The sequence below is a fragment of the Wasmannia auropunctata genome, unplaced genomic scaffold (genome assembly GCF_000956235.1).
Source record: "Wasmannia auropunctata unplaced genomic scaffold, wasmannia.A_1.0 LD336063.1, whole genome shotgun sequence".
NCBI classification, from domain to species: Eukaryota; Metazoa; Arthropoda; class Insecta; order Hymenoptera; family Formicidae; genus Wasmannia; species Wasmannia auropunctata.
In genome coordinates this window covers 1197841-1218605 of record NW_012026827.1, presented here as the reverse complement: position 1 = coordinate 1218605, position 20765 = coordinate 1197841, and the positions used below count along the sequence as shown (strand labels likewise).

Genomic DNA, 20765 nt, shown 5'->3' with positions numbered 1-20765 from the left:
TAATATACATAATAACTGTCAAAATATATAATGACAGCCGCTCAACGAAGTAAGCATAGTGAGATAATCAATCAGCATCACGGAAAAATAGTAACAAATAATTTTGAGAAATGCGAGTTATCGACTTAACGTATCTTTTTTTAGATAGGAAAATGAAATGCAAACGATATGGATTTCTTGCAAAATTTGCAATTTATTGAAATGTCCGTGCGATAAGTTGTGTAACAGCGGTGATAAGTCGCGTCGCGTAACGGTAATGCGAAAAACGCTCTCGGGCCCAATAAAATCCGTATGGCGGCAATTTTATCACGTTGACAATGTAGCGTTGGTTATTATACATTTAATAGCGTACACACAATAACAAAGTCAGTTTGATCCGCATAGATGGAAGAAAGTTGTTATAATAGTCAGTCATAATTGGCAAGCGGATACGCGCGCGTATATTAACTGCGTGCATCTCGTTATCCCGCGTATTCGTTAAAATATAATTGCTAGTCGATAAAGTATCGATCCCTCCATCAGGGACGAGTCGAAATCACGCTATCGGCCGGGGATAACGCGCAGAACGCAACCGCGAAAATTATTGTCGGTCGCGCACAGCGATTCTCTTTAAACTCTTCTCTCTCTCTCTCTCTCTCTCTCTCTCTCTCTCTCTCTTTCTTGGAACAAGGTGTTAATAAACGCAAGAATTCGCCGCGGAAAATCGAGTACTGCAAGGAACGAGCAAAAAGGGATGCCAGGCGAAAGGTACAGCTTTTTCCCCTCTTGCGGCCTAATTATACGAAATCGTAATTCAACCAACCGCGAACTGGAATTCCATTTAAATTCCGTACATGGAGAATCGAGTCTTTCTTCATAAATTGAATAACCGTTATTAACGCACGGAATGTTAGTAACACACGAGAAAAACGCGAGGATAAACGTAGCGATGTCCCAAATAATATATATTGTGCGTACTTGCGTACTTATGGATTATTAAATAATGTATTCCATTCTTGTAGATAGCTCTCTCTAATACGTATTTTCATTCTTGTTTTAATATTATTAAATTACATAAAGTCAATTTCATTAAGCTCTGCGCTCATTATCATACAAAATCGTGATAATTTGGCGTGAACAACACATAATCGATTTCACTTTGTTGCGTGATTTACTTTATTCGCGCGCAATTAAGAAAATATGTTTAATCATTTAGAAAGAGAGAGAGAGAGAGAGTGCAGGGTTAGTGTATATATAAATAATTTAGTAAATAGCTGTTCTTTCTCGGGTAGATGAAAATGTTTTTTCCGGCGGACCGATTGATCTGTATGTAGACGTGATTATTAGTAGCGGCTTCGACGTTGCAGGACGTGCTTCTTTCGATTTCATTTCGCGTTGAAAGAAGTAATAATAAACGGGCTTTTGAATCGAACGAGCGCGACGTTCTATCGATGGTACAACCGCAGGTGCATTATTACTTTCCGTGGAGCACCATTGAATAAATCTCCCAGGATTGGTTTTAGTATCCGATCCGCGCGGCGAACCGTTTAGAAATCAGCAAATCGGCATCTATATAGGTGATAACACTAGCTACTCGCGCGGATCGATAATTTGCCGGGCCACTGATTGAAATTTGTTCATACATCACTTACTCCGGGCTCGAAACGTACCGCGCTGATTGTGAGAGATTTATCGACGCCCGTGCGTCTATAACGAATTAAAAAATCAAGTATTATTGACCTGTTACGCGCCGTGCGTGTTTCGATTTTCGTTCGTGATGCAATCAGCCCCGGTAACGAGTTAACTTTTGGATGACGAATTAAATGTTTTAATTTGCTCGCATCGAACCGTTTGTTATTCTTGAAACGCGAAATGACAGGCATTGGCACCTGCAACATTTACGGAGATATCCTCTCTCTCTTTTTCTCGCTGTATTCTCGTTTGTATCTATTATATATAAATTGCTAATGGCAGTTTTCTTAAAAAATATAGAAATATTCGTAATTCTGTTTTAATGAAATTCAATGTTTGAACAATTAATTGTTGTTAACGTAATTTGCTTACGATTATTTATTCTTATTTATATATTTACAGCTCCAAAGCTTAGTTCGTTAAATTCTTTAATTATATCCAAACGAATTTTTAGTTAAACACATAAATCGTGAAGACTATTGAATTTTTACCAGAATAATATCGACTGTAAAAAAAATTGTTAAATTTTATCATGGAGCTTTACCACAATAGAAGTTTTATATAGGACACTCTGTATAGAATCATATCATGGTTAATTAAATAGCTACAACCTGGATAAATTACGTAGACTAGCAAGAAGGGAAAATGGTGACAGAACGGCAATATAGAGACATGGTGGCGGAAAATTCCGGAAAAAGATGCAGACGAGCGTGGTGTTATTAACGGCAGCGGCTTACGAACGTAAAACACAGGATGTCTCTCGGCGGTTGCTCCGTGTCCACCGTGTACCTTGGAAGAATTCATCTCGTTGCAAGAAACTCCGAGATTGCAAGGGAGATTTTTGTTGTTAATTTAAATTAAGTTCGTTGTTTTCTCTCTTGCGTTTATCTGCAATATAAAAATTCTGCTATTTTACTGGTAGAATTAATATTGATTATACATACACGGTAAATGCGTAACGTTTAAGAAAGCATTTTATTCAAATCTCGAATTAATCGTGACGTAACAAATTCTTTGAGTCTTAAGGCTCTAATAAATTTTCGTAGAGATTTAATTTCTTTTGTAATTTCTATAACATTTTATGGAAATGGTGGATCAGGAAATTGTTCTCTTGTGAAACTCGAAGACCTCGCTCACGAATTTGCCAAGAAGGTACAATGTGGAAAATGGATCAAATAAAAGCGTGAAATAACGTTCGGACAGTCGGGACAGTAATTCGGAAGCACGATAGACGCCGCGTGCGCGCGTACGCGCGCGGCCTGATTTAATATTATTTTCATTTCGCGAAATGAAACTTTTGACATAGCCGGACCGTTTTTTTCCACGCATCCCCGGACATCGCGGTGCTCGCTCGCATTGTTCCCACGTTTCACACGTCGACGAGGACCGCCGCGGCGATTTCTCATGCGGTTAACGTTCGAAACATCCCTTCCCCGCCCCCTTCCCTCCCGCTTCCATTCATTTACATTTTACATGCTGAAAAGTTGAGGCGACGTAGCGCATGCGAGATGGAACTTAAGCCCTGGTACTGGTGCCCTGTTTATATTAAAACACGCGAAAACGTCCGAGCGTGCAACATAGACGAGATTATGAGACGTGGACGCGTTTAAAATTCAATGTGCTTTTATGCCGAAGTTAGACGTAATATCGCGGGTAAAAACTGCGCGGAAAAAAAAACTTGCTTAAAATACCTTCTCGTGATTCTGCTTCGACGCACTCTTTGGAGCTTTTAAAAAATATCTTTGCACCGAAGGCTGAACCTGAAGTATTTTATTCAGGAAGAAAAACACACTTTACGCAAACAAACTTTACACACTCTATACTTTAGATTCAGAAAAATCATTTCAAAACTATTATTTATTTAACTTCGTTGTTTTAAAGAATGTACAAATAATTTTTCAAAGCGTATTAGAGTATAAGATGCAAGATTAACTATTAACTTTTTTAACTTTTTTATTTTTTAAATCACAATTTTATCCAACCGTTTTGTTAATCACTGGTCATTAATAATGATAGAAAAATGCATTTCTTTGTGTCTATCTATACACAAATATAGAAAATAGCGATTTTTACGAATGCATAAATAATGCACGCGACGCGTAAATTGGGCACGCATTCAAAAACTAGAGTTTTTATGATAACGTACATATATACGTGCCTTTTAATAAAGGCGTGTAATAGATTCCGGGCGTGAGCACGTATGGGGACGAAAATGGATAACGTCGCTGAAGGTGGATGATCAGGCAGGAGGCGGCAAGAAGTACCATCGATTCGGCGCACAGTGCATCCGTGTAATCCGGGCTATCCGCAAGTCGGCTTTTTATTGCCGGGGCGACTAATTTATCTCTCCAAACCCCACCGGCGTTTCATACATAAATCCTACTGACCGCCTCCGTGCCATCGATTGCGCACCCGTTGGCTCGCATGTGCGATGTCTACCTGAAAAGTGACGTATCCAGCTCGGACAGCTGGGAATTGACCTTCTTCGTATCGAGGAGCGCGATCTGTCAGAGAGACTTTTTTCCGGTTTCTAACAAGTGGACGGTCCGCTACGAGTGTGGATAGTAAAATAAAAATATTCTTTTTACGCGACTGTAACTAGTATTTATATACATTAATGCCGAAAAATTATTCTAACTTTTTAACATTCAAATAACAGGAAAGCTTACATTTTTTTCTGACAAAATGAAGAATTGTGATGATTGCAGTGAAAGCTTTAAGCTGCAGCTTGAGAGAAATTCAAATAATTATTATTTATGCCGGACGTCCACTCGTTGAGCGGCTAATACGATGAGTCGTGCGGAAAAATTACATTAGCTGTACCTGACGAAATTTCACGCGTTTCCACGCGCTGTTCATCGTGTGCGCACTGGTTGCGACAACCGGTTAGCCGGCCGCGCGGTGCAGCATCCGCCTCGATTCCAGTCCGTGACGATTTGGCATTGGCGGATGCATTAAATCCGAAGCGGAAGCACGGGAAGGGCTAAAACGTAACGAGAACATTAGCGGAGCGCGCCGGAGGTAGGCTTTTAAGTACTCACCCTTTCTGCTTCGCTGCGGAACCAACACCTATTACTGCGCTCCTGCCACCGACGACATCGACGTCCTTTCTGTCTCGCACACCACTGCATTGCCGTTACCTTCGCCCGATACACGTGGTACCCTCTAGTTAAGGCTACAGTCGTAATTGCACGTTACAGTCACCAGCCTTACTTAAGAACTGCAAGAAGTAGTCTAAGAAACACTTTGTAGAACAACGGAAACCTAAATACTTCTTATCATCGTAGCAGACCTAATTAGCTACTCGCAATATAATTTGAATTTTAGTGAAAAAAGAAAAGATATTATATCTACTACCAAATTTATCACTATCTCCAAAAAATATTATAGATTTTGAGAAATATAAATAATGTAATAAAGTACATCTGCTATCTATTTTTTTTAATGAAGAATTAAATTTAAACTATTTCTAAGCTTTTCTTTTATACCTTTGATATAAAATAACAATTTATTATATAATTATCAAATTATATTATTTATAATATATTCAAAAATTATAATAGATATTAAAAATAATAATAAATACCCATGTAGATATTTTTAACAGAGCTAAATAATTATTTTATAATAAAAATTAAAATATGCGTAAAGATCAAATTGCATTTTTCTTGAAAACATTAAGTTTTTATAATTAAACATTCGTCAATTATAATAATACTTACGAAATTTCTCGTTTATATATTTTTTATAACGCACATGTAAAACAATATCCTGTACATTTATACTAGTTTATATTATTTTTCGTGAGTTTATTATGAAGTTAAAGGGATTATACATACAATGCGAATAGCGTCCGATTTGACATACTTTTTAGCTCGATCATCCATTTGTCTCTCACGGAACGATCGGCTGATCCAATTGATACGGTAATGATTGATGAATGTCTGGCAGAGACACCGATTATCAAATGAAGGTTGGTGTGCGTAAAAAAAGTATGTCACGCAGGAAGAACGTTGAAATAAAATATATAATTCAGTATATAATTCGATAGAATTCACTTCAAAATTGTATTTTATTTGTACATGATTTGTGTTGCAATACTCCACATGTCAATTAAAAACATTAAAACAGAACGCTTAATAATTTTGCAGTGAAAACTTGATATTATTTCATATAAGTATTAAAAAATATAACAACATACATTATTATAAAAAATAAATAGAAAAACAAAAAGAGTTTTTATAACTACTAATCGAAAAATGTTTAATCGTAAATATTATATTTGAGCTTGATGCTTTCATAATAAAATACAATTCGAGTTTTATGTATATTTTATCTTTTGTGTAGAAAAATAAAAATAAAGAATAAGCTCTTTAACTAGCTTATTCCATACGTAGCAATTTAATTACATATCTTTTAGCATACAAATTGTTTTTTATATACATTTAAGTCTTGTTATGTAGTTGAAAAAAAATTTCATCTCTTTCATCTTTTTAAATTATTGCAACGCAGCGTCGCAAATATGGCTCGCACCGATACAGCGCCAGAAGTATTATAAATCTTGCATCCGATAACGCTTGTTTCATTGGTGCTTGGGAGAAAATGAAGTAACTATCTCTCTCCTGATAGCGCTTAACTGTGTTGCTTAATTCTATGCCCAGGCTTATCGTGCCCCACTGCTATACTGTTCGTCCGCGTCTTTTTTCTCAAATTATGAAATGTATAGAGAATACCGAGGGAAATCGCCGCGCAGCAGCGTGCTACGTCTAGAGAGCCCCTCTCCAAGTAACCCTTGCCAGTTATCTCGCACAGACTAGCACACGGCTTTGCATAATGATTATTACTTTCTTCAGACGTGTAACCGTCCGTACGGACTACGTCCCGTATCTTTTCTACATTTTAAGTAACTGCTCGTTGCACCTTGCTCGGGCACGATCTCGATACAATTAGCGACCGAACTATTGTATTATTGAGAAACAACTTTTTACTCAGGAGATTATGACAATTTAACACGAGAATTTTTCTCTAAAAAAAAATCATTTTCTACTCATGTTTATTTAAACGTATAAACAAGAAGAAAGATGTTTCCAACTGGCTTTGTATAAGCCTGACATCAAAGATGGTGTTTTTATACACTGTATTAACTTGCATCAACATGGACTTCCACACAATAAACACGAAGACTTGCGCCGCAAATCTGTATTTTTAGTGGGCTGGGTAAAATGCTTTTCGAATTGTATTTAAAATGCCAAATATAAAATACTTTAAAAAAGGTATTTAAAATGCTAAATGTAAAATAAGTTTTTTGAATCCATTTTAAATGTAAATAGGTAAATAGGTATTTTAAACAATTTTCAAATGTAAAATAGTTTTTCTTAGTGTATGCCATAAAATTGGCAATTATTTTTATTTTAATATAATCATACATTTTATTTGTTTTATTTAATAAAACATGGAATCATTTCATCCTTGTTGTTTACTGAAAGTTAAACTAGGACAAATGATGCTCGCAAACGTTAAGTTCAACGTAGGACGCGTTCAACAGACAGATCAGTGAACGCTCAATGATTCACCTTTGTTACAGTATTGGTTTATTCACTCAGATCCAGCAAAAAGCTAAAGGCAAGAATCAATTATATTAAAGAATCACTAAACGCTAAACGCTCACTGATCTACTTTGTCAATTGAACGTGTCCATAGAAGAAATTGTGTTTTGACAAATTACGAAACTTGATTTCTTTTATGCGTCAAAGACTACGTTTATACGTCATTCTTAATCGGGTTTAATAACATCTGTAGCTACGAAACTGGTCAATCACAGTCATTTTATTCTTCAGAGGAATAGCTTTAATTGGTTAGATTAATTACTACAGATGTTATTATAATAAATCCAATTAAGGCATTTACTTTGACGCTTACAACGCTTATCATTTTATCCTTGTTGTTTATTAAACAACTGTTAAAGAAGAACAAATAATGCTCACAAGTGCTGTAAACGCCAAACCGAACGCAGCCTAAGAGTAACGTGTAAACGTGTAAACGTAATCAATAATGCTAAGAGAAATTTGTGAGCGCTTAGAAAAACCATTTACACATTTTACAAATTGTTAAATGTATAGATATGTTCATTTCAAACGTAAAATGAAAATGGTTTTCCATTTAAAATATAAAATTCAAAATGCCATTTCCATTTTAAATACATATTTAAAATGTAACTATTTCAAATATTACCCAGCCCTGTTTTTACATCATTAAATTTTTATATCATCAAGATATTCGTTTAAAGATTTTACTGTTAGATAATTTGAATTTCCGATTTTTGTTTATAGTTTAATGCGATAATTGTTTTATTTCAACATCGACAATGACTCGATGAGAGTCGAAACGTATGTTATTGTTCTCATAAGTTTAACGAATTTTAGTTGGAACATTAAACATCCTGTTTTGGCTCATAGCCCTCTATTTTATTTAATACAAAGATATTTGTTTTATAATTTTTTTCTCTATCAAACTGTGTAACAATTGGAAACAAGCTTATTCTTAATACTATTAACATAAAGATTGCTTGCTTTATAAATCAATCAAATTTATATACATTGAAAATAAGGAATTAAAAGCAGAAACGTCAATCCGTCACGGTTGTATCAAATAAAATGTCTTGCAGCAGTTTGTGAAAAGCCTCCAATTTTTTACATAAATGCAGCACGTCGGAAACTTGCGCGACAGCGCAAATATGTTCCTACCTCCATTGTACGTTATATCTATATTTAAGCACTGTGCCGGATAACGCGCTTTCCACCATTTAAGCGAAACGTACATCCTGCACGCCGTGTAAACGGTACCCATCGCGAGGGAGAGTCGAGAACATATATACCGAATAGGCGGTAGCTAAATATCAGGATTCTCCGTAGTAAGTAATGTAAATGTATTCGCACGATTCCGCCGCGCAGAAGCGGGATTTCAAACACTGGGCGCAGAATACAACTGCAAATTGAAATACTAGTGGCGCCACGTGGCTATACCATGTACACGTCAAGTTCTGACGCGCACCAACGTTGAAGTGGACGTTAACCAGGAATTTATGTAGCCCGTCTGAGCAGATAACATAATTAATTGTGGGAATGGCGATGCGAAGCCGTAAACTAAAACAAAACGCTTGGAGCATAAAGCAAAAGATTTATCCTATTTTGCTTAATTTAAGCAATACGTTGTCTGGCAATACAATGTTAAAAAAACCTATTATTTATCTAAAATTAAAACATTAAGATTTTAATGAATAAATTTTATTTATGCACCTAAATAGCTTATAGTTATGCTATACCTACGTGTTTTTGATTATTTTGTGCATGTGTTTTCAAAATTACTAGAATTGAATAATTTTTCAAATATACAATAATTTTATTTAGATTTCTACAACAGTGCAGAATTATTAAAAGAAGTAATTGAAAATTATTATAATTATAGGATTTAATTAAAATTCCATTTCACTTATTTTTTTTAGGTCTTATAATTAAGTCGGATAGTATCATTTATTCGTATCACTTTAATTGTTACGATCACCAGATCATTATAAAGGCTCTACGTTGTACAAAAGGCTAACCATCCAAATTCCGCTCGAATCGACCGATGAGCAAATATTTATTTGCAGATATATCACGTTTCCTATCTTTAGCCAGATAGTTTTATAAACATTTGTCACGAGCAATTGAAACGTGTCTGTCCAACGATATGATCGATCGATCCATTTTTCATCCGTCCGGTCCAAGCGTATCCTGAACAATTCTAGTACAAAATAACGCCATGTAGGATATAGGATTACAAATCAAGATATTAATCAACGGGCAAAACATTAATTTTATCCTCGCAAGTGTGCATTTTTAAAGCGACACGAGACGGTAATCGATGCCAATGAGGAGCCTAATGATCCGGAAATCGTTACTTATGGAAGAAAACGGTAATAAAAATTTACTTTTTTGCCAGTAGCGGAAACGTTAATCAACTGAGAATATAGGGCCTCGCAACGCGGTCATAATTTTTTAATTCGGAGTGCCTTGTTCCACTTGAATTTTACAACTTCGACCAACTCCGTCAGGTCGGCGGCGTGCGGCGGCGCGGCGGCGGTGACGAAGCGATCGACTGTTCGAACTCCAAATACGAACTTTTTAATTACCGCTCGTAGGAATAATGGATTCCGATAAATAATGGTAAAGCAGTTTTCGTCGTGACGGCAAACAAGCGCGGAGGAAAAAGCGCGGGGCGACGACAATGAACACTTACCGTGTTTACGCACGGTGAAAGGCCGACGTCGAAATAATAGATGTGTTCGAATTCAAGCGGCTTTTAAAACAATTCCAAGCACAGCCAATTGCCCGTATATCGAAATCGGTGCTTCAACGATCGATAGGCAATCTCGCGATCGCGCTCTGCCACGCGCGCACTAAAATGCGATTCCAAAAACGGAACTTTCGATTAGTTTCCTCGTTACGCGTTTGCACTATGATTCAACGCTTGGTGAAAAAAAAAAAAGGAAAAATGTTATTCGTTCATACAAATTTATTTGAGACGAATTTTTCTTCTTTTTATAACAAAGATTATTTTCTTTTTTATGAGTGGAAAATTTTAAAATAGAGTTTTTATTTATATGTGTACTTGTATATATATTAAAAATCGATCGTTGTATTAACAAAAGCAATTTTTGATTAATTAATATCTACAATACGTAATCCATAAAATAATTGCCAATTTTTATAAATATTTTTTATTGTAATTATTAAATTAATATGTTTGTTGATTTGAACGGTGGGATTTATTAATTATAATTTGTTCTCGCATTTATTTTCTTGATAAGAACAGCAGTTTTTAATTAGACTCTAATTTGCTTAATAAAAAACATTAAACAATCGAGCTGCAATTTTTGTGCGCGTATATGAATTATGATTATACGAAAAAGTTCTTTATATAACGTGACATACATTTCTCACTGTTTCATCATTCTTGTACCGTTCAAAGAAATTTTAACCTTGCTTTGGACGGCAGAATGAAATCCTGAATGGACTCGGTACTATTTTAGACGCTAATGAGAACGCGGGTATTAATGTGATGTGTGAGAACAATATTCGTCGAAACTTTTATAACTGGAAGATTTGCAGCAGACGGAGGAGGTCCTTTTGAGCGAAGATTGCGGCTTCTAGCTTTGCTTTAGTGCGATCTGCGGTGCTTAACTGTAGTTGCGCAGCTGCGATCCATTCCCACGAGGCATGAAACTTTAAAGAGGGTGGCTAGGAAGGTGGAGTGTGCAACAAAAAAAGGGCTCGTCGCCAGGCGGAATCCCATTTGCAAACGTATTTTTAACGAGTTCCTGCGGTAGAAAAGGTGTCCGAGGTCGTCGACGTCGGCGACGTCACCGCCGTAGTGTAGTCGTCGTCACCATCGCCGTCTCCGTCGCTGCCGTCAGTAGGACGCGAAGCAGAAGATTCCTTGAAACGGATGGGAAAAAATTCCCCCAAGGGGAATCAACAAAATTTTCCGGGAATGTACTTATTGACGTCGTGCGGTGAATTATAAAATCTAAATTGCATTAATTAAGTGAAATTTAAAAAGGACGTCGAGATTATTGATGATGAAATTAAACTCTTGACATGTCATAGCTTTTTAGTTTAACGTAACCGTGCTAAGGAAATATATCAACTAACAGGTTCTTTAATGAAAACAAGAAACTAATGAATTTAAATTAAATGCGATTATAATGTTATTTATTCTAGAAATATATTTCTGAAGGACTAATGTGATACGGTTTGAAAATATTTAAATGTATTTTATTACATCTAGAATATTGTGATAACAGTCCTTAAAGTTATATAATAATGAAACTTCTTTTTGTTTATTTTATATTTATAAATATTTTTTTACCCAATTGATTATCTTAGTTACTTATTCTTTTTAACAAAGACAATTGTTAGCAGTAATCTTCTCTGCGTTATTAAGTTTGAATGCAAGACTACGTATATCTCTTTTCATAAAATATTTTAAAGTATATTTAAAAATTCTCTAACAATATAATTCATTAATTATTTTGCTTCTTTAAAATTTATATTAGAAGCTAGGAAGCGTATGATTAAAACCGTGAAATGGCAAAGTATAAAAATATGGAAATTTAGATTTTATACTTTCACGTACTTTGTCTTTTATAATATAATTTAAATTAACTATATTACCTACCTGAAGAATATTATTTATTATGTATTTACATAAAATTACATCCCGAAAAAATAATTAAATCTGTCTACTCTAAAATTAATTAAAATGTAAATTTTTTAAAATCAGCTCATTAAAATTGTAAATAATGTTTTATTCTATTTATTTTAAGGAATATTTTTTCAGCTTTATGTGACATGTAATTTATATTTTAGACTACAGAAAAACGAGAGAAATTGAAAATTTAAAGACAGAAGTGGAAAAGTGCATTTTATCATTGACATAATAATAAACAGCAAACAAATAATTTATGTTTATTTACATTCGAAAAAATTATCAGATTTCTCTCGATAAACATTAATCACACGTAAAAATTGATCGAAGTCAACTTTGTCGAAAATACTTTCTCGAATTGTCAGCATTCGATTCTACGCGTCTTTCTTAATTGGGACACGTTCTCCGGTATCCAGAAAATTCCCACTCCGCGACTGATTTATAGGCAATGATAAATTTTCTAACGCGCGGTATCCGCGCGGGAACTCCCGAAAGGCATTGATGGATCAAGCAGCATTACGTACCGGACTCATCAGTTCCCGCGCGCCTCGTAAAACTTTTATATTCCGCAAAATGAGCGCTTGATTCGCTCTCAACCCCTTCGCCCGCTCTTCCGCGACCCTTGCCCCAAATATTCCCAGCACGGCGACGCAAGGTTTATTACGTAACGCCGAACCCGATCTCCATTAACCTAAATATGAAACTGTCCGTACATTGCGCGTACGTGGTTTAATTAAAATTTCCGAAAATTGACCGATATATGGGCTTAATGCCCATTGGAAACTGACGTGCCGCGCGTTATTTTCGAGCGTTACCCGGCGCCGCCGCGGCCAGTGGTACGCATAATCATGTTATAATTATCAAAGCACGCGCGGTCTCAATCGAAGTTTCGATCGAGCGCCGACGGGAATGTATATTTGATGCGGTGAGAGGATTTGATCACACGCTTAATCTGCAAGGAAATCATGGAAATTGTTGCGTACACAGAGAAATGTTAGTTTATGTAATACGGTAAACCTCAAATCTATACAGAGGACCCGGAGTGCGTTAATACGTTAGGTAACGCGGAGCAAAGTCAAACGTCATGATCCCATACTTATTTGAATTCAATCACTGCTCTTCTATCCAACTGGCAATAGTTTTCAAACTCACTTTGAAGCGATAAGAAGTATAAAACATTAGTTTATCAATTTCTCATGTCTTAAAGCGATTTATTACTTTATTTTCTTATTATCTTCATAATAAAAAGATATATAAATGTATATTTTAACACGAATACTTTTAATCAATAAGATAAACTACTAGCTGTGGAGAAATTTGCGGAAATAAATACGCGAGTAGAATTTTACGTAGAGAGAATTTCAGACACAAGAAGATTTTGTGAGTAACGAAAATCACGACGACGACGTGAATCTCGGTGCTGGATTTACAAACTTTCTTCGTACATACACGCAGAATACTTTTCCTCGAGGGAAATGGACGAAAATTTTCCGTAGATCGAAGTGCACTCGTCTCAATCCATCCGATATTCGTCACGCAAGTATTTCTTACAAATATCCAATGCTGGATGTGATCTCGGCGCTTATAATGTTATGATGTGTCACTGATTAAAAGTTTCAAACTTTTGGCACACCGTAATTGTGTTTATTCAAGCAATTCAATGTTTTGTTCTAAAAGTTTGGGATGTACAGTAAATTTATCCTTGATAAATTGTAGCTCGAGACACTAAATTTTATTCGAGTAACTAAAAAATTTTATTTCATTAAGAATTTTTAAAAATTAGATGTAAAACTATACTTTTCTGTTGTTAAAATTCTGTTGAATATATTATATAATATACTCACACGGGAAAAAACAAGTCACTGAAATATTACAGTGGCCCGTTTTTCGTGCGTATATTTTAAATAAACAAAAATGCCACGAATGGAATGAAAAATATCGATTTTATAAGATATTAATTTTTAAAAATATTGCAAAATAGAAGAGATGTTTTTATTTGATTTATCATAAAAATAGTTTTTAAATAAATTGCAGGATAATTCATAATACTTTAGTTAATTTTAAAATTTAAATTGTTTTATGTATAGATATTTTTCACTATATTTTAAATGGATAATTTAATTAAAGTAGAATTTTTTTGCTAAAAATCAATGAATCGTTTCTTTTTCATTAATTTTTTTTCATCAGTTTCATCAAGTTTTTTCTTATTATTATTTTACGATATATATCTCGCATAATTCAAGACATAACTTGTGCCGAAAGCAACGAATGAGAAAGTGTTACGTGATCATGTGGAAGATGTATGCGCACGTCTGGTGGGTACAGTTACAAATAATTCGATCGGCCAAAATATGTTACCCGAAATCGTGGCCGTTAGGATCGGCCACGGGACGGCCCGATATTTCTCATGGAGAAACATATTTCCGTGGACGCGCACTCGATCTGAAAGTCGACGTGGGAAGTGCTGATAATATGAGAACGGATAACATATTTTTGCATTTTACGTCGCAACCAGTACTGGGGGGGGGGGAGGGGGGACGTACTTACCTCGTATCGTTTTGCATTACTAGAAAAAGAGAAAGAGAGGGAGAGAGAGAGAGGGAGAGAGAGAGAGAGAGAGAGAGAGAGAGAGAGAGAGATAGGAAGCATGCGCACGACACATACGACGCGACGAATTTCAATGTCAATTTTTCTAAGAGCTCGAAAGCAATTGATTTCAGGTAACGGGCTTTCGTTTTATTAAATTCGTTTCATTTTTCCACGTCGCGTATATTTTAGCGACGCGTTGATAACTCCGCATCGGCAATAACTTTTATTTGTTTCTACTTGCGCGTTCGTGCTATCGATCGTTATCTTTTCTTTCTTTTTTGTTCGGAGATATGTGCATTCGACATGTAGATGTTTCGAATGGTAACTTCATGAGCGCGGCCTCGTCGCCGCGGGAGTGACGTATAAACGTCACGTTTTGACAGAACGTGAAACTTACGGTTTACGGTTTAATAGCGCGTGGAATAACATTGCGGTAATGGACGTCGACGGGATCAAATGAAAACGTACGATCTTTACTCACGGATTAGAAATAACAGTCTACCGCCGGCGATATAACATTATTTCACGAAACTTAACTGCCTCCGTGTGCGGTCAAGCTGCTACATTCATCGTCGTTTCCTCAAACGCATCGCCATGATGGTGTCACGCTGGAATATACTCCATCTTTTATCTTTTCTTACCTTTACTCCTCTTGCATTTTCCGTTACCGATCACCTTATGGTTACGAATATTTATTTCGCAAATTTATTCCGAAAAGCGCAATCTCATTTTGCGATAAGTTTTAGAAAAACATAGAGATTATATACCCTATATTCCGTGCGTTAAGGCAATATCTGCATTATTTCGTTGGAGAATCAGATCAGGGTGTTCTGTAAAGAAGATATTTCGTTTATTTACGAATTGGTGAAACGTACTTAATTACACAAATATCGTTTATATATTTACATATGTTTACCTTGCACTCCAATATCAGTCGCAAATTCTGTTACGAAACGCAGGACGTATTTACTGCACTTGAAAAATAAATTACTAATTGAAATGAGTAATGAATTATACGTTATCAAATTGTGAAATCAGAGCTAAAAAGAAAACAAGACATGTAACGCAGTCTAATTAATTCTAATATCATTTTGTGACGTGATATTAAAAACCGTTTCGTTTAAATAAATTTTATAACGTGTCGTTGAGAAAATGCTTCGCACAAGATACCGACATTGCGGCATTCGATCGAACGTCTCAAGAATTACTTAGCAGATTGACAGACGATCGCAATACTTTTAATACAAAAGTTCCTTAAGCTTATAGAAAACTTCGAGGTAATACGGCCAGTCTGGTATTTGGTTTTAAAACTCGGGGAAAAACCGGGCGCGCAACAATAAATCCTCCATTCTCCCTATTTCTCTGAGCAGCTTACGCTTTTTGACTTCCGCGCTACCGGATATACACCACTGAATGCCACGCTGAGTGTTTTACTCTGTTATCTTCTTACTTTTCATACAACCGTTTCCACGCTCATACCGGAATGAACTTTTATATATAATGTTCCTGCTCTCCTGCATATTCCCGTGTAAAAAATAAAGCATCGTTTAAAGTGGACTTAAAACAACGGGGGATGCGACCGATATGGAAAATATAATTGCGCCTTTTTAAGAGGCTGTTTTCCTCTGCGACCCATTTAACACGAAAATGGCCATTTTGTTAGCTGTTGCGACGCTTAATGTGCTGCATATTGCTTCGCGAAAGATAATAATAAATTTCAAACCAAAGTGACGAAGGTTAAATTATTTCAGTCGTCGTGATTTTACACTTTATACGAATAAATTGAAGATAAAGTCATGAATAAGTATTACAATGTATTGATTCGTAACACATCATCAGCTAAATTCGTGCAAATCGAGATTAGCAAAGAGTACGCTATAGATATTTTACTTTCATTATGTCGATTCAAACTTTTGCTTAGTTTAATGGTATATATATCATAAAGTTAACATGCACCGGCAAACTTTCGATGCTTTATGTTCTTTGAAGTATTTGACGTACTATACAAGCAACGTAATTTCAACGTCTAAACGCTGCATAAAGCGCTAGAAAAAATACCCGCTAAATATACAGACAGTGTGAATGACATACTTAACCCCACGACTTTTGTCGAGCGTATTCCCTGTCCTCTATTTCGTGTATGCTTTAGCGTCACGTCAAGCATCGCGCGGCATCGCGCTTTTAAAGGGGAAGTACCGTTTCATCCCAACAGAACGGTCGACGTATCTCGAGCGCAATTAACTTGGCTTGGTCAAATTCGTTTATTGTGAATAAAAAGAAACAAATGGAATCCGTATTTGCCGAACGACGGATTAATTGGACTTTATAGAGAGATCATCGAAGTTAATTTATATACCTACGCGAGGATTATGTAAATTGTGTAAGAGCGAATCGATCAAATCGAATTGAATGTAATTCATCGTGTTATCTCATGTGAAGACACGTAAGACGGTATACCTAGTATTTGACCTAAATCTGTTCAAATAGAATCCAATTTAATTTTAACATCCGATGATTTTTGAATCACACGAAGAGTTTCGACCGTCCAAAACTTCAGCGTCTATTTTGAATAAAATATTTGTTTTAATTATTAATATACGTAATTAATATACGTAGGCAACTGAAATCATAATAAAGGACTGTCTGGGAGAGTTTCGTATTAAATGAATTTGAACCAAAATGCCTAACGAAAACTTTATAAACAATTGAGTTTCGATGAGATAATTTTTTAAGTGCGGTGCATGTTCGAGATTGACCATAATCACGGCATACGCGCGTGACGCCAAACCCGAGCGCGGGCGGCAACGGTCGCGCTCAGCGCCCGCCGCCGTCACCAGCGCCCAATCACGGGCTGCTTCTCCTCGAGTGGCGCGAAACGGCGCGAGCAAAACATGTTTTTTGCAAATGCGAGCGATGACAAATCATGCCCTTCTACAAGGCTCCGACAATTATCACCTTATAAGGCAATCCTGCTCGTTGTTTGACAAAAGGAAAGGGGGGAGCCTTCTAGAGGGGCATGTGCCAATAAAAAGCGGGAGCAAGGGGGCGCGTGCCAGCTTTTTCGAAGTTTCTCTCTGCGAGACGTGCCCGCTTGCGCTGCGCTTTGTGCTACTCCGTTAGCTTGGTTCTTATTCCGTCGCGAAGATAGTGTTAGGAGAATTGTAAATAGTGTGGATAGTGCATCTTATTAAACTGTGTCGTCTTAATCGCTGTCTATTCAATCGAGGCCTTCTTCGAGCTCCCTCTCCTAACTCCGTCGCGCTAGCTTTCGCCTCCGCGCGAGCTCAAGCCTACCCCGCGTACGAACAGTGCATTAAAATTACGCGAATAAAACATCAATTATCGAATCGTTGCCTCGATGATTTATCAAGGAAGAATCGATTATATAATTAAATGAGAGCACTCGTGAATAAAAATTTATTATCGTGGACGCGAGTGTAACGTACGTAGGAGAGACTAAAATTGCAATATGCGGCCGTCGCTCTTACCTACGTCGAGTTACCTATGAAACCGGCAGACACACAAATTCATCGTCGGCGAGCATCAGCGTCGCGGGCACGCGCGCTCGCTCGCGGAAGTACCCACCGGCGCGGGCGTTGCATTTGCATCTTCAAATCTGCTGTGATACCGCCCTGCATGTACGGGCGTTGACACGGCGTACAAACATTGAATTTACTCCGGGTAAGATAAGAGTACAAATACCCGGGGTATGTATCCGCCGCGTTCCTGTACTTACACGCCTCCGTACGTGCACGACATTGTGCCGAGTGTTGCGCGCGACACGCCTGTAGGATTTTCGGAGCGTTACGTTGTCGCGAGATTCCGATGAATTAATTCGCATGACGGTGTGTTGTGCGCGGGAAACTTTCTAATAAGGAACTCTTGTATGCATTAGTAAGTTAGGAGATACTACGAAAACATGACGATAGATTCATGAAGTCGGAGACGCTCGTCAATGCCGTTGAGTATATAATATTATATATTTTATATTATCACGGAAAGAACGATTTTACTGGAAGGTTAAAAAATTTGGATCTGAAAATAATTTTGTTTGAAACACAAAAATAATAAGCATTGCTGTAAAAACGTTTTGATATTCCAGCAATCAGTTTGACCTTTCAACAAAATTATTTTGACGATCCAACAAGAATTATTTTCAGATCTGTATTTAACAAAATTTTTAGACCTTCCAGAAAAATCGTTCTTTTCGTGAATTTATTAATTTTTTAAATAATAAAACAAAAATAAGGCTAATGGGAGTTATAGCGCGATAAGTAAAGCGCAGAACAATTTAGTAGAGTTAAAAATCGTTTAATTCAATATTTGTTGATCCATGGACGATTCAGTTTTGAATAATTTTCAACAATTAATGGAATAATGATTCAAAACTGAATCGAAACGTCCATGGATCAACAAGTATTTGAATTAAATGATTTTTAACACTACTAAATTGTTTTGCGCTTTACTTACCGCGCTATAGTTTCCATTAGCCTTATTTCTGTTTTATTATTTAACGATTTCGGGAGTTTTCTAATTTTATTTTAATTTTTTAACTTTCGAAACATCCGTGCAAACGTACGAGTATAAATTAATCTGATACAAATAACATTTTTTTTCTCTCTTAAAGATATCTTTGAACAATTGCAACGGACGAAATATAGCGGGAGCTTGTAGCATGTTATGTTGTTCCGCTATTGCTAACCGCAATGCAAATTGTACCTATAGTCACGAATTGATTACATAGAAGTACGTAGGAATACGTGCCAGAAACTTTTATCAATTTTACATACATGCCGTCCCTATCCCGTTCGGCGCTAGATCACGCTACATTTAACAATTACGGCGTGATTTGTGCCCTGCCCCTCGAACCGGAAATGAGAAACGAAGGTAGGCGACGTTCTTTCCTCCATCAATAATAACGACTACTTCCAAATATTCGGCTTCAGCCGTATCATTGCTCCTGCATTTGATTCGACGATCGTAGATGCAACAAATCATGAGATGATCGATACAGTAACAATCATCATGCAGATATATATTAAATATAAATTTGTAGTCCTTTCAAGTCCATGTAAGAAAACAAATTTCATTGTATAATACGTAATATAAAATACCGATGGTAATATTATAATGATTATTAATAAATATTATTAGCATTAGTTATCGCTATTTGAAGTAAAACTATCAAATATTCGAGCATATTGAGTCATATATTGATGAATAAAAGGCAATTAAATCGTAAATTTTTATTAAATTATACAGAATTTGAATTTATTTTTAATTTCATCCATGTCTATGATTGTTAAATTAATTTTTTTATAATGGCGAAGAAAAATAGTAGATATAAATATTTTTCAATTATTCTCAACGTATAGAGAATCTTTACCGCGCATCGGTTTTTAAAATGCTTTCGGGTGACAATTTTTTTAACATTATAACGATCTTTTTTATTTTAAAACAGATTTGTTGCGTAGTAATTTATATTTAGACATTGTTAGAAAAATATAATTGTTTTGATTTAAAAAAAAAAGGAAAAGTTTAAATCAAATTTTGGTAATTATTTTATGAAATAGTTTATCAAATAAAAAATTTTATAAAAATCACTAATATACATAGATAATATACATATATAGACAATATACATAAGTCTGAATTCGATTCTTTTTTTTTTACAAGAGACAAGTTGAAACTGTAGATACATGAAATCTCGACAGACTTTTTTTTGCATAACGACAGGCTTCATAGTACTTGTTAGCATAAAAGCTTTTGTCACTGCGGATTATTTCCATGCTCCTTCGAAATAAGCAAACGAGAAAAAAAAAGTGATGCTTTAGTAAGCTCCTGAGTGAAATACACTCGTGTTTGTATTACTGACAAATTTCATTCTCATTGTAACATCCGTCCGTGTATCGGAGCGGAGGCGGAGCGGAGCTTAAACTGAAATTCGGATATCGATGTTATCCACGTTTATCCACCCCTCCTAGTCGCGGTGTATGTCGCGAGACGTGCACGAAATTCCGCAGAATCGATTGCCAATCGTTTCTGTCTGAGGGGAAACCGTGTCGTGGTGTCGGTCGTACCATCCGTACAAGTCGTCTTCGCCTGAGTGTACGCGTGCCCCTCCCTCCCCTCCCCCACACACACACACGCACGCGGGACACGCGTGCAAGTGCGTATATACGTACGTCGATCTGAGACTTGACGAAATTTCGAATATCGTCGGTACACGCCACCGAGTTTTAAGGGAATTTAAAATT

At 36.2% G+C, this 20765-nt stretch overlaps 1 protein-coding gene across 8 annotated transcripts in view; it reads left to right on the top strand.

Moving 5' to 3' along the window:
• LOC105450339 overlaps positions 1 to 20765 on the top strand; it is a 250151-nt gene that overhangs the window by 9209 nt on the left and 220177 nt on the right. Inside the window, exon 1 of one of the 8 annotated variants that reach the window (XM_011690132.1) lies at positions 17569 to 18468. The exons of the other annotated variants lie outside the window; for them this stretch is intronic. Coding sequence (XP_011688434.1) covers positions 18442 to 18468 — 27 coding nt within the window. The 5' untranslated portion in view covers positions 17569 to 18441. Of the gene's footprint in view, positions 1 to 17568; positions 18469 to 20765 lie in introns of those variants that run through there. 8 annotated transcript variants of the gene reach the window in all.